Source organism: Bombus fervidus, chromosome 7 (genome assembly GCF_041682495.2).
Source record: "Bombus fervidus isolate BK054 chromosome 7, iyBomFerv1, whole genome shotgun sequence".
In the NCBI taxonomy this organism is placed as follows: domain Eukaryota; kingdom Metazoa; phylum Arthropoda; class Insecta; order Hymenoptera; family Apidae; genus Bombus; species Bombus fervidus.
Genome location: NC_091523.1, coordinates 9,994,642 through 10,006,721, shown reverse-complemented (window position 1 = coordinate 10,006,721; position 12,080 = coordinate 9,994,642). Strand labels below are relative to the sequence as shown.

General features: G+C 34.4%; 2 protein-coding genes and 1 long non-coding RNA gene across 12 annotated transcripts in view; 1 reads left to right on the top strand and 2 right to left on the bottom strand.

The window, feature by feature from the left end:
- The window catches only part of LOC139988903 (epidermal growth factor receptor kinase substrate 8), a 19,580-nt gene extending 9,146 nt beyond the window's left edge, over nt 1–10,434 (bottom strand). For 2 of the 5 annotated variants that reach the window (XM_072006696.1, XM_072006700.1), the window contains exons 1-2: nt 10,276–10,434; nt 40–113 (exon numbers count right to left, since the gene is read on the bottom strand). In XM_072006696.1, coding sequence (XP_071862797.1) covers nt 40–85 — 46 coding nt within the window. In that variant the 5' untranslated portion in view covers nt 86–113; nt 10,276–10,434. The other 3 variants (XM_072006697.1, XM_072006699.1, XM_072006698.1) reach the window with 3 other exon arrangements.
- Nucleotides 2,970–11,465, top strand: LOC139988934 (uncharacterized). Of its 4 annotated transcripts, none has more exons than XR_011800230.1 (4): nt 2,970–3,222; nt 3,479–3,614; nt 4,172–4,416; nt 4,704–11,465. It is a non-coding gene; the product is annotated as an uncharacterized lncRNA (long non-coding RNA). The 4 variants fall into 4 exon arrangements; XR_011800231.1 differs by having other exon boundaries at nt 2,970–3,316; XR_011800229.1 differs by having other exon boundaries at nt 2,970–3,614; nt 4,704–7,318; nt 7,438–11,465.
- On the bottom strand, nt 11,079–12,078 carry Uqcr-q (Ubiquinol-cytochrome c reductase ubiquinone-binding protein). 3 transcript variants are annotated; one of them, XM_072006734.1, is made up of 3 exons: nt 11,996–12,078; nt 11,617–11,775; nt 11,079–11,450 (listed from the first exon to the last, which is right to left on the bottom strand). In XM_072006734.1, the coding sequence occupies exons 2-3, from the start codon at nt 11,768–11,770 to the stop codon at nt 11,356–11,358; spliced, it is 249 nt and encodes an 82-aa protein (XP_071862835.1). In that variant the 5' UTR covers nt 11,771–11,775; nt 11,996–12,078; the 3' UTR covers nt 11,079–11,355. The 3 variants fall into 3 exon arrangements, with proteins under 3 accessions (XP_071862835.1, XP_071862834.1, XP_071862836.1); XM_072006733.1 differs by having other exon boundaries at nt 11,916–12,067; XM_072006735.1 differs by having other exon boundaries at nt 12,011–12,031.
- Nucleotides 12,079–12,080: the final 2 nt, after the last annotated feature.

The window sequence follows — 12,080 nt, the reverse complement described above, 5'->3', positions numbered from 1 at the left end:
ATGGCAATAAGAAGCAATCTAACGTTATGTCACTATTACCTTTATTATAGGTGGAAGGACTGTGTCCACTGTTGTAGTACGGCATTGTGACCAGACAATCGTTTATCCTTTATCTGCAACAAACAACAAATATCCAAGTTGAATCCACCAATATTTTATAAATTTAACAAAGTGTTATTTCCTATTGAAAAATTGTTGTTTTATTTTATTCGAAATGATTTTTTTGTTAGAAAATTCACCGCGTAATATAATGATAATAACGATGTCACAGAGGTTTGTTAGGCGTACAGGTTTAATAACTTAATGATAGAGACGGGCGATACTCGCACGTCGCGTATCGTATCCGGCTACCGGGTCATGGGGACCATACTTGGCGGCACGAAAGCCTGCTTGTAACCAAAGTGAAATTCCAATGAGCCTAATTCGCTCGCCAGACATGTCGAGAATTCCTTTCGCGTGCCTTCCACTTATCGAACCTCAGCGTCCGGAGGTGAGATCCCGCGGACACAATGGGCCAATAAATATTATTCATCGACAAACACATTTGCAGAAACGAGCCTCCTTGCGAGTTGTGTGGCGCTAAGATGTACAGAAGGACGAAAATACCGCTGTGTACCCGAAAAGGAATTCCAGAATTCGAAAAAACATTACTGCCAAGACTTGGTAAATAAATAGGAAAAGATGCTTTAGTTTACTCAAGAAACTTTGATTTCTTTTAATCCCCTCTTTTATTATTTTTATCTTATACGATTTGGATATCGCAAGTGTTTTTGCTTTCTGTTTATTAAAAAGCCATCCTGAATCACTTGGAATTTTCAGTTTATTCAAGAAACAAAATCAAATCCTTTTAATTTCTTCTTTTACTTTTCTCCTCGTATATGACACTGTAGGAATATTGCGAGTTACAATATCTGCTATGCTTTTCGTTCATTAAAAAGTCATTCTGAATCGCGTGCAATTTTCACTTTACTTTTCCCTATTTCAGTTTTGTAGAATGTATCGTTGCCCGGTATGAATGGGTTTTGTAGTCATTCAAGTTTCTAGCTCTATTTGTATTCCTCGACAGGCGTTCCTAACATTCCATTACCGTTCTGTAATAGGTGCAATATTATCCTCCGTCGATTTTTCAAACGCGTTTCTATCGTACAACCTTCGTTTCTCGTTAATATTTTTCAAATGGATGAAATATCAAGAAAAATTGTCCTCCTCTATGAAATATATGAAATGATATATTCTCTAAGTGGCACCAGGGCAAAGAGAGAAACTATGAAAACGGCTTGGTTTTTGCATAGTTATGCGCGAGGAATGTGAAATTCTGAATTTACTCCGAGAGAAACCTATTTGATTCGACGACGCTTTGTTAAACGAGTGTAAACGTCTCACATCCATACGGGCGCAAACAGACGGTTTCAGCCAGGTGCTGGACAAAAGCTGTCGATGCGGGCTTGGCGAGCTATTTCGTTCATAAAGGTCGTAAATTTGCAACGAGACGCGTCTACTTTTTAACAAAAAGTCGTTCAAAGGGATTCGCATAACAACGTCGAATAATACAATATTTTCTTGGCCCATCGAACAGTCGGTTTAAAATAGGACAATGTCTGATAAAGGTGAAATGAAAAATAATGAGAAGATTTAATCGCTAAAGGACGTGAATAGTATCTGAATAGAGGCCCTAAGGATCCTTGAGTTGCGTACAATTCCTCACATGTCTTCTCGTATACGTAGAAAGCGCTTGTTTTGGACCGGATGATTTATTCGAGGTAATCAGTAAGAACACTGAATTCTACTGATGCCTAGATTCCTAGACTAATACGTGATCGTGATTTATCGTTGTTTTTCACTGTTACCTATATTTATTTGTTTTTCTATATCTTTAAATTAGATACCGAAATGATGTACTAAAGATAGATAAGCCTACGATAGGAAGTTACTACAATGAACATATTAGGTGCGTGAATTAATTCAGTGTCTTTCTAAACGATATTCGTATAAAATTAATCACCAAATAGCATCCATTATGTAATTCGTTTAAAGTTATGTAAACAGAAATAACATCTGTTTAAAGCTACCATATAACAGATAACTAAATAATATATTTCAATTTCAAAATAAAACAATTTCATTTAGTAAAAATGGATTTATAAAGGCACTGAAAATTAATATCTTCAAATGAAAATATTTACAAGATGGATAAATATTCCCTTGCAAAAGAGAACTCAAAAATAAATACATTAACTGTATCTGAAAACAAGTCCAATTGAAAAATGAAATGTGCAGTTTCTCTTTGAACAGATTTCCAGAAACAGCAGTGGCCAAGCTACTTTTAATTTACACATTTAACCAGATTTCCACGCTGGGTCGTAACTAACAGTCATTTTCAAATGTTAAAACCAGTGAAGGAGGGATACTTGGATCGACAAGTGGCGATTGGTCGTGTTGTATATGTATCGAACGTATTTAAGAACAAGCGCGGTACGATCCCGGTCTTTCCGGTTTTTCTCTCTCCAGACGCAATGAAACTAAGGTAAAAGCGGCGAGAACGTAATTAATATTCGAAATCTGAAACGTGGAAACGACGCTGGTTCCTACCGGTGGATAAACGTTCGTCCGTTCGGTGAATGCTTTCACTATGCGTGCCTACTGCTGGGATTAGGCATGCTGGGAATCCACATAACGGAGAAGGCATTGTTACACGTTCCTATCAACTGTAACGATGCTGTTTCTAATCCCTAGAAATCAAGAATCTAGTCTTTAATAACATATTTAAAAAACAAAAAAAGCAAAAAGAAAAAGAAACCAACTTTTCCTCCTCATTTTGTTTCATTCCGTTCCGTATCGTAATTCTCTCTAATTCAAACCGCCTACTGGTTTCTTACTTAACGTAATTTAAACGTTCCTCCATATCATTAAGGCCTAAACGGATATATAACATTTTAATATATGCGAAATTCTCGCGATTTAATCAGGAAGCCGGAAAACGAGTACGAAACGTGGCCAGTTTGAGAACGAGGGCGTTTTGTTTCGCGGCCCAATTTCGCTTCAAACGTATATCATTTTACGTGTCGATGGATTTGGGTCGTAGAACTATATCGCGATCGGTTAATGGCGTTGCGTAACGCCAGACGAGATACGTGACTCGATAAAAATCGATTGTATCATCGACGGTGGGAACGTTCGTTTGGTTTCCTCAAGATCGAGAGCCTCGTTATAACCCTCTCTTTTGTACGTCCCTTCTTTATACTCCATCTTCGTTTCTCCCTTTTCCCGCGCCAGAATCATATATCTTTTTTCGCGCATGAACGAACTGACGGATCTGGTAAATAGAGTGTCTAACTAAGTTCCTAACTATCTTCATTAAAAACGCAAAACAATCTTCTCGCGCGCGATTGTTACCATCATGATGAGTATACATATATGAATAATAAGCTTGGTAAGGCGCAAGGTGATCCGATATATCGATGATTCGTGTTGATTATAGGTTAGGTTTAGAGCCCCAGAGCACGGGAACGATGGAGCAATTCGTTCCCTGGTCGAAGTCGTAACAGCGGTGTAGAGGTGTCGTAACAGCGACTTAATAACAGCTACGTTGAAAAGGGAAGGGAAAAGGAAGGAAGGTGAGTGTGAGCTTCGTTTATATGCCTCAGAATCGAAGTCGTGTACACAGTGATGAACAAAAGTATTGCCACAGAGCAGATTTGTCTATAAAATACTGTATAAATCTGTAAAACAGAGAATTCTTAGTGTAATATAATTTCCTAGTCTGAAGTTTAAGCAACTATATAATAAAAATAAGTAATAAAAGTCATATAATGGATTGTTCGCAATGGAGCAATATTTCAATTCTAAAATTGTTTTGTAATCGATATATAATCAAAAGAATAATAATCTGGAAGCGACATAGGAATTGTAACCAAAACAGAAATCTCGTTATAACAGTATCTGGAATAAAAATTGTTCACAACCGTTTTAAAAATCGAAATCGATATCATAACTGGTTTCAACTCTTAAAAATTATACTTTATAAAAAATTAAATGGAGAATCGTATTTTTTACATATTTACATAGAATTTTAAAAGAAACGCTAATCTGTGATAATACTTTCATTCGTCACCGAATATTGATGCATTTCGAGATTATGAGCTAAGCTCATTAGTGACGCTCTGAATTCTAGATTTTTATCGGTTCCCACTCAAATTCGCTACTCTATATCTAACCGTGAGGAACATTCTAACGCTCTTTACAAAGCTCTTGAGAATTCATCATGCAACTAAAACGAAGATAAATAGAATACAGGAACATACAATCGATATAAAATAATCTGAGGAACTATGTGGTAAAAAGTGGAATAAAAGCATTATCTATAGGAAACGTGGATTAGCGCCCTACATAAAATACATAGTCACTAAAATACTATATGTATGTATGTTATTTCATACTTTTATGAATATAGCTAAAGAAATGAGTTCTAAATAGAAATTTCATTTACTGATATAGAGTTTCACCTATCAAAGACTGTAATAAGTGCTTCATTTTGGATATTTTATATATCTTTGCATATTAAGTATATTCATCATATGAAATGCATAAATAATACAATCTAATAATCATGTAGTGATGTGTAAATATTGAAAGCTTTAAAAACGCATAAAGTGCATAGATGCAATGTTCCAGAAAATATATCCAACGCCAATTCTTGATTTCAGTGTACTAGACAGGTTAGACTCCTAGACCATGAGCCCTCGAGCGTTAAAGCTAGCTGTCCACTATTAAGGGCATAGAGGGCGCCAAAACATCGTATCGCCTGCGGCGCCAAACTCTTGCTACATCATCTTATTAACACGGAAGAATTTAAGAAACGACGATGGATAATAACTTTCATTTTTTAAAAGTACCACACAGTAACAAGTCATTGTTCCTTTGCTATAAAAATGGTCGGTCTATAAAGTGCTAATAATCGATGTAGGAGTCAAGTATTCACGGATCGAAAAGTAGAAAGTGAAGTATTCCATCTACGATTTACACTCCGTTAACGATCGTTTGTCACGATCGAAGATAAAGACGGTGAGATTCCTACGGCGTTGGTTCCAATGAGAATCGTAGCCAATCGCATCCAATGAGAATTGATGGAAATGGAAACCCTTATCACGAGATGTCGCCATCCCCTGCTAAGGATTAAATTATGTAAATTCCCGGGAGTATCGGTCGTGGCCGCTTGAATACGCAAAAAGAACACCGATCGAAGTACATATTCTTTTGGAATTCGATTATGTGTCAACACGATCGAAATATGTATGAACAGGAACATAAGAAAAGATAAAAGGAGCGTATTATAAGGTTTGGATGTCTACGATCCCGCGACAAGTATACAAGTATAATTGCTTATGGATGCGGACACGCCCTGAGAGAAAAATTCATCCGGGGAATGCGCTGAAGTAACCACGTCCTTGACCGTACTTGACGGAAACGGCATTCAACCTTCTGATGCCTTCTTCTCCGTCGTCCAAGATGGAATTCTACCGCGAGGCGGTTGTATTCCAGCTGAACGCCGTGTTTGGAACTTTTATTTGATGACTACCTAAAGAAAATATCAGAAAGAAAATCGGGGAACAATGTTGGAAATTGTTAATTCCAAAAGTGGTGGAATTTTTATTTCTTTTAAAACACTAATAATCCATTGTTCGAAAATAAGAATTCTAGCGTCTATATTTCAAAATGACCCGAATATTTACGAAAGATAAGAGAACGATTGCCTATTTTAATACCATACCGTGATTTGTCGAGTATCTAATCTATAAAATAGTTTTCAAGGATACTAGATATCCTAATGAATGATAAAATGATTTAAGTGCCAAGTTACACAGATCATATGTATTTATTTCATCTTTCCAGATTTTCATTGTAAGACTAAGAATCACCTTTGTAAATTTCCATGCTTCCTACAAAGTATACAAGCAACACAGTTACATACGTGTAATGCAGGCAAATTACTCAAGAATATTATCCGCCTGACTTGGAAGTGGGCATGCAGGATGGAACCTGATTCGCAGTGCGAAGTCTAAATGACACGGGAGAGGAACGGGAAATCTGACATTCTCGTTTTCTTCTCGCACAAGCTAGCACCTCGTTAACTGATCAAGATTTTATTTCGTTAACTGGCTATCGCCATCCTCGCCAATTAGGATACAAAAAAATTGGAATAAAAATAAAAAGAGCTTGGTTCTATAAAAATTACGCAATGTTCATCGCTGAACGTTAATTTACCAGGGCCGTATAATAATGGTATCGCGTGATTGATTTAAAAAGTGGAGGAGGAATCTGAAATTTTTAAAAGATTTGTTTCGTCTGGATCAAAAATTTTGTGCTTCCCGCCTGGAGGCTTTCCTTCCTCTTCTTTTCGTGACAACGTAACGCAACATGCTCGTTAGATTGGGGTTCGAGTGCGCGAGAAAGGGGAGGAATTTATGCCGTCGTTAACGTAACGTTTCTTGGTGCAAGGTGGTTTACAAGCAACATCGTAAAATCCACGTCTTCTCGATTTATCATAGCACGAGCAACAAACTGCTCGCATTCCCTTCATTCGCCAGTGCGTGGAATATCTCGTGGCGAAGGTTGTTCACCCTTCTCGAGGGACTAAAATCACTCTAGATCCTCCGAGATAATGAGGTATATCGAATTGGTAATAAACAGTGGAAAAGTAGTATCTCAAGAGAATTTTTTCAATACATTTCCTTTACATTCTTTGTTATAATAATTTAGTATTTTATTATCCTTCAGTTCTTTTTATTATTTTCTTATCGATTTATCAGAAAATAATTTTAAATATATAATATCAATTGACCATTTCATTTGATTAATTGTCGAAAATATATTTCTAAGAAATTTCAAGTATTTGTATTCTTCTAATGTAAGTAAGATACGAATACCAGACATGTTTGTTTATTTTACATACGTAGTATTAGTATATTTTACTTGCGTAACACTTGTTTATTTTACATACACGATACCAGAGATGAAGTCAGTTTTAAAACTGTTGAGTATGGTGAAACCAAATAAAGAATCAATTAAAGTTTTTGAACGAAGGAGAAATAATATAAAATAGATAGAATCTAAAATAGATACTATAAAATAGAACTTCATACTAGGCTAATACGAGTACCACCCGGAATACATATTAAGAAAAGGCACAAAACACTTTATTAGATAGTGAAGTATTCAGTATCTTAAAAGCTCTAACAAAGATTTTCAAAAACACATTCAATACAACTATTACTATTGTGCATTAACTCTTAAGGTCTCAACAGTCAAGTCTCATACTAAGGTAAGATACCTGCTACACAACCTATAAAACCAGATCAAATTAGACAGACTTAATAAAACCGTACTCTTTAATAGCAATACTTTTAATAGAGTCAATTACCACTTCTATTTCAACCATAGATTCAACGATAGATTACCGAAGAAACCAACTAGAAACTATAAACGATGGACCATATTAATTACCTAAAATGCAATACGTAGATAAAAGTCGATACTCTGAATTCTATTGCACAATAATTTATCAGCTAATAATATTAATGAATTGACAATTACAAGTTGCAAGTTAAACTCCTTTTTCGCAACTTTGCATTTATACTGATCTTTATGCACTTATGGGAAAATAGAATGCACATAATAGACAAAGATACGTACATACAAATATCCAAAGTGGATAAAACAATTCTGAGATACAATAAAAAAATACATTTGCAAAAATATCCACTAATTTACTAATAACATGTAACTTGTGATTTGTGATATCTCATTAATAATATTAACTCAATTGTGCAAGGCTTGGTACCAGTCGAGGGCCAAAACTTTCAAGAAAATAACAATTTGTGGAGGTACGACACGTAAATGCCTGTTGAAAGTAAACATATCGCGGACATACGGCGGTATGAGCACTGAAAAAGTGGAAAGAAAGTTGCCAATGCGCCTCGCATACCTACTGATCCGCCGGTTGCGAACAAGTTTCGCAGTGAATGGACCGAGCGAATGAACTTTTCACTCACTTGCATCCATGGTCGGGATTAATCTCGATTAATCGAAACATCCTGATTAATTCAGTGATACCTGATCGATAAAGAAGTATTTTCGTCGATTCTGTCGTGAACAGATTATGTACTTCCGTGAACTATTGCTTTGTCACAATGGTGCCGATTCGTCAATGATACATACGCGTTATCGAGATTTTAGGATAATTTTCGAACATTTTACTGCGGCTTTCTAAATCGAACGTAATTAATTCTTATCGATATTACAATGGCTAATAACATTATTTTCAAAACATGCTCGATGTTTCGGCGTTCCTTGAATTCGTCGGGCAACGTCACGCAAAAGTCGCTACTTTATGTTTGTTCATGTGTATTTTGTAACTGAAAAATGAAATTATTCGTAAACGATCATATACAAGTCACACGCAAAAAGTAGAAATTAAATTTGTTTTACGGAGATGTCATTGATTATCAAATTGCTCATATTTATACAAATTCATATTGTTATGAATATAGATCAACGATAGTTTTACATACTAAATATTACAAAGTTATCTCATACAGTGGCTACGAAAAGTACTGACTTCGAGACATTCATGTATAACTAGTATTATTTGTATTTGATATGTGTCGTAAACGCGTGAGTGGCAAAAACTATATGAATGCATCCCATTTTTTCTCAGGGTATCGAAGGTCGTTCGATGCAATATCGATGCACGCGGAGTACGATAAATATTTGCAATTTATGTCACGACGGTCATAATCAGTATACGTAGGTATTTCGTAGGCGTGAATTACAGGTGATTGCCGTGCAGTCACAGTGTACCATAGACATCTTCGATGCTTTGAGCGTGTCGTTAAGGAATTAGAATAATCTGGACGTTTCATTGGAATTTTATGCTCTTTTTCGCATATTTCTTTATATATTTAATTATTTATAGTTACACCAATTATGTTTCATCTTTATTATACCTTATAAAGGAGAAGAGAATGTAAATTACGTATTCATGTTATTAGCGGATAAAAAATAAGTACCGTAAAAACTTACGAAATAACCCGTGTAATTGCGTTTGTACATCAATTATCTAGCCAATAAGAAATTTTAGGAGTTTTTGCAAGACACGCGATTTAACGTGAACACAATCTTATTGAGAACAATAGTATTCAAAATTCTAAAACATTATCGATTAACGACAAACGGTGCATTTGTTTGAGTCGAGAGAACGTCTATCGAAAATGTCATGAGCGGGGAACCTCCTTATAAAACGGTGAAAACATGTTTGCTAATCTTTCTCATTTTTATAATCATTGATCCCATTATTTGCACTTTTTAACAAAAACACAGGATATATTATTTTATCAAAAATATATAAAAAATGTTAGTGAAATGAATCAGAAAGAAATAAAATTCCAAAACAATGAATCATTGCGATTCATCGTTAACGCAATGCTGATAACGCGACAAAAATGTTCACTACTATTTACGATTACATACGATGCATACTTATATATATAAAGATTATGCACGGGAAATCAAAATCTTACTAGTCTATAATGTTTGCATAGCTAACATCGTGAGAAAATCGTACGCTATATTTTCATGATGACTTCAAAGTGTCATTTGCATAAAAATTTTTTCGGAGCACGATAATCGAGACGCAAGATGAACTCGTCGTCTCGTGGCTTTGCATTGTTTACCGTACGATTGTGTTACGTTTCGATTTTCGATCAAGTAAGTATTCGATGGAAATAAAATTGCATTCAATCTTTCCCCGTAAATGCGTATTACCGAGTACATCGACCGCACATCTTTCTCATAAAGGAGGAAAGATAATAAAGTACATCCGGTTAAAATACAAACATGTGTCAATTAATGGAATTCGATTGCATGTTGTCGCGATAGTAGGATTTTTCTTATTGAAGTCCGTTACCGTGACCAGGCACGAAGTATGTATATATAGATATATATAGTCGAGTGCTGATTATCATCGGAGACGTAGAGCAACAGGTGTGACCACGACAGACGATTCTTCGCGGGGAGAAATCCACGTCGGTGTACTCGGTACAATGACTCCACTCAAGAAATCATTTCCATAAATACCTTGACAGCAGCGTTTCACCAAGTCTGCTGAATTCCTCTGTTCCGCAATTTGGGATCCGTACGGAACAACTCGGTAAAAAAAAATCACAGCTCGCGCGACGTAAATGCGTACAAAAAACTGTTTCACACCGGTCTCTTACTTACCTATTTACAAAATGTTCACAATATGCACACACTAAAAGAGAAAAAAGGAAAGAGAAAAGAGAAGGAGGAGAAGCTTTTGGCAGAGAGCTACGTGCCGATCATGCTCGACTGGAAATACCTGAACGACTACCTGATTGCTCTTTGCCTGTTTGCTTCTTACCTGTTTTGCCCAGGTGCATTCCTAATGCGTGCTCTCTCATTGGCCGAATCGTAGCTATACAATATGGCGGTTAGATCTAACGGAATCAGATATTTTCAACACGATGAAGCAGGATATTGTAATTGAGACGTAATTGGCTGGTAGTAACGAGTAATTAATGTCCGTCGATGTTACGGTTCCCTAAATTGTATAGCGGAATAAAATAAAAATGAAAGTTATAAGCAGGGCTGCCAAAATGATAAAAAAAGAAACTAAAAAGAGATGAAAAATATACGATTTAGTAAAAATATAATAACTTTAATAACAAGTAACAAATTCTTTATAATACTTATGCATTATTATCTCTTGAAGTATATAGATTTATATTACAATATATTGAAGTAAAATTGTATGCTTTAAAAACAAATTATTTAATAAAGGACATACTGGTATCTTTTACATTTTAGGTGATACTATAGAAATTCTAAAGAAATTTGGACAAGTAATATTATGACAAAAGAATATGAAAATTTCTCTCTAAAGTACATCACATCACATCATACAGACTAATATCAGGTATAAAACAAAACATATAAATTAAAAGAAAACTATTAATAAATACAATATCAATATGTACTAAATATTAAAATTTCAGACAGTAAACTTTATAACAATAAAATTATTTTATTTATACCAATCATTTATTACATTAAATACAAATAAAATTTAGTAGAGAATACACACAATTAGATGCAATTCTATAGAATATACCATTGTCGAAAAAAATTTCAACTATATAAATTAAAATATACCTTTCTTTTCAAATATTTAATGAGTTTTATTTTAATGTTAACATTTTAATCAAATTTCATTTAACATGAATGTTACATTTTACATTAAGCTATCAATTATAGCTATATCTACCTGTCAATGTTGAAAGATTATGTATCGTTTTCATAATCTTTTGGATTTTTACGTTGTAATTTATTATATTCAGTATTTGCCCATTCCATTAGCAGGTAAGAAACAATAAAGGCTGAAATGTAATGTATAATATTTTAATAGATAGGTATATAATGCTAGCTGTAATATAAAAATGTGTTAAGTTATACAACTATACTAATACGCTTCTACTGTTTTATTATTTAGAGAAGAACAAATTGAAATTATTATTTTATTATTAATTAATAAAAAACACTTACGAGGTGAAATAAAGAAAAATTCCGCTCTACAGCGTTTTAAAAATCGTCCAGAAGCCTCACGTATTCCAGCAAAAGGACTTTGTTCATATGGACTAAGACGGAAAAATGTAACGCCAGTTACTTTTTCAAGTTCTCCAAACCTCTTCCCTCCCATTTTGACTGCATTCAAAAAACAATTATTTTAATGTTTCAAAACATAAATGAGTATAATAAACGAATATAACCAAGAAACAAAATAAGTAACATTAAAAATATTACAAGTTTCATAAACATAATTTTTAGAAATAAACTTTACTTACTTTAATTACTTATTAAATACTAATAATCACTTATTATGTGTGAAAAATGAAGTTAATTATTTCAATACTACATAACTTACGTAATAATTTTATACCTATCGACTTGGAAGGTTCCAATACACACGGATAACTGATTCTGATACCTCTGAAATATATTCGCTAGAT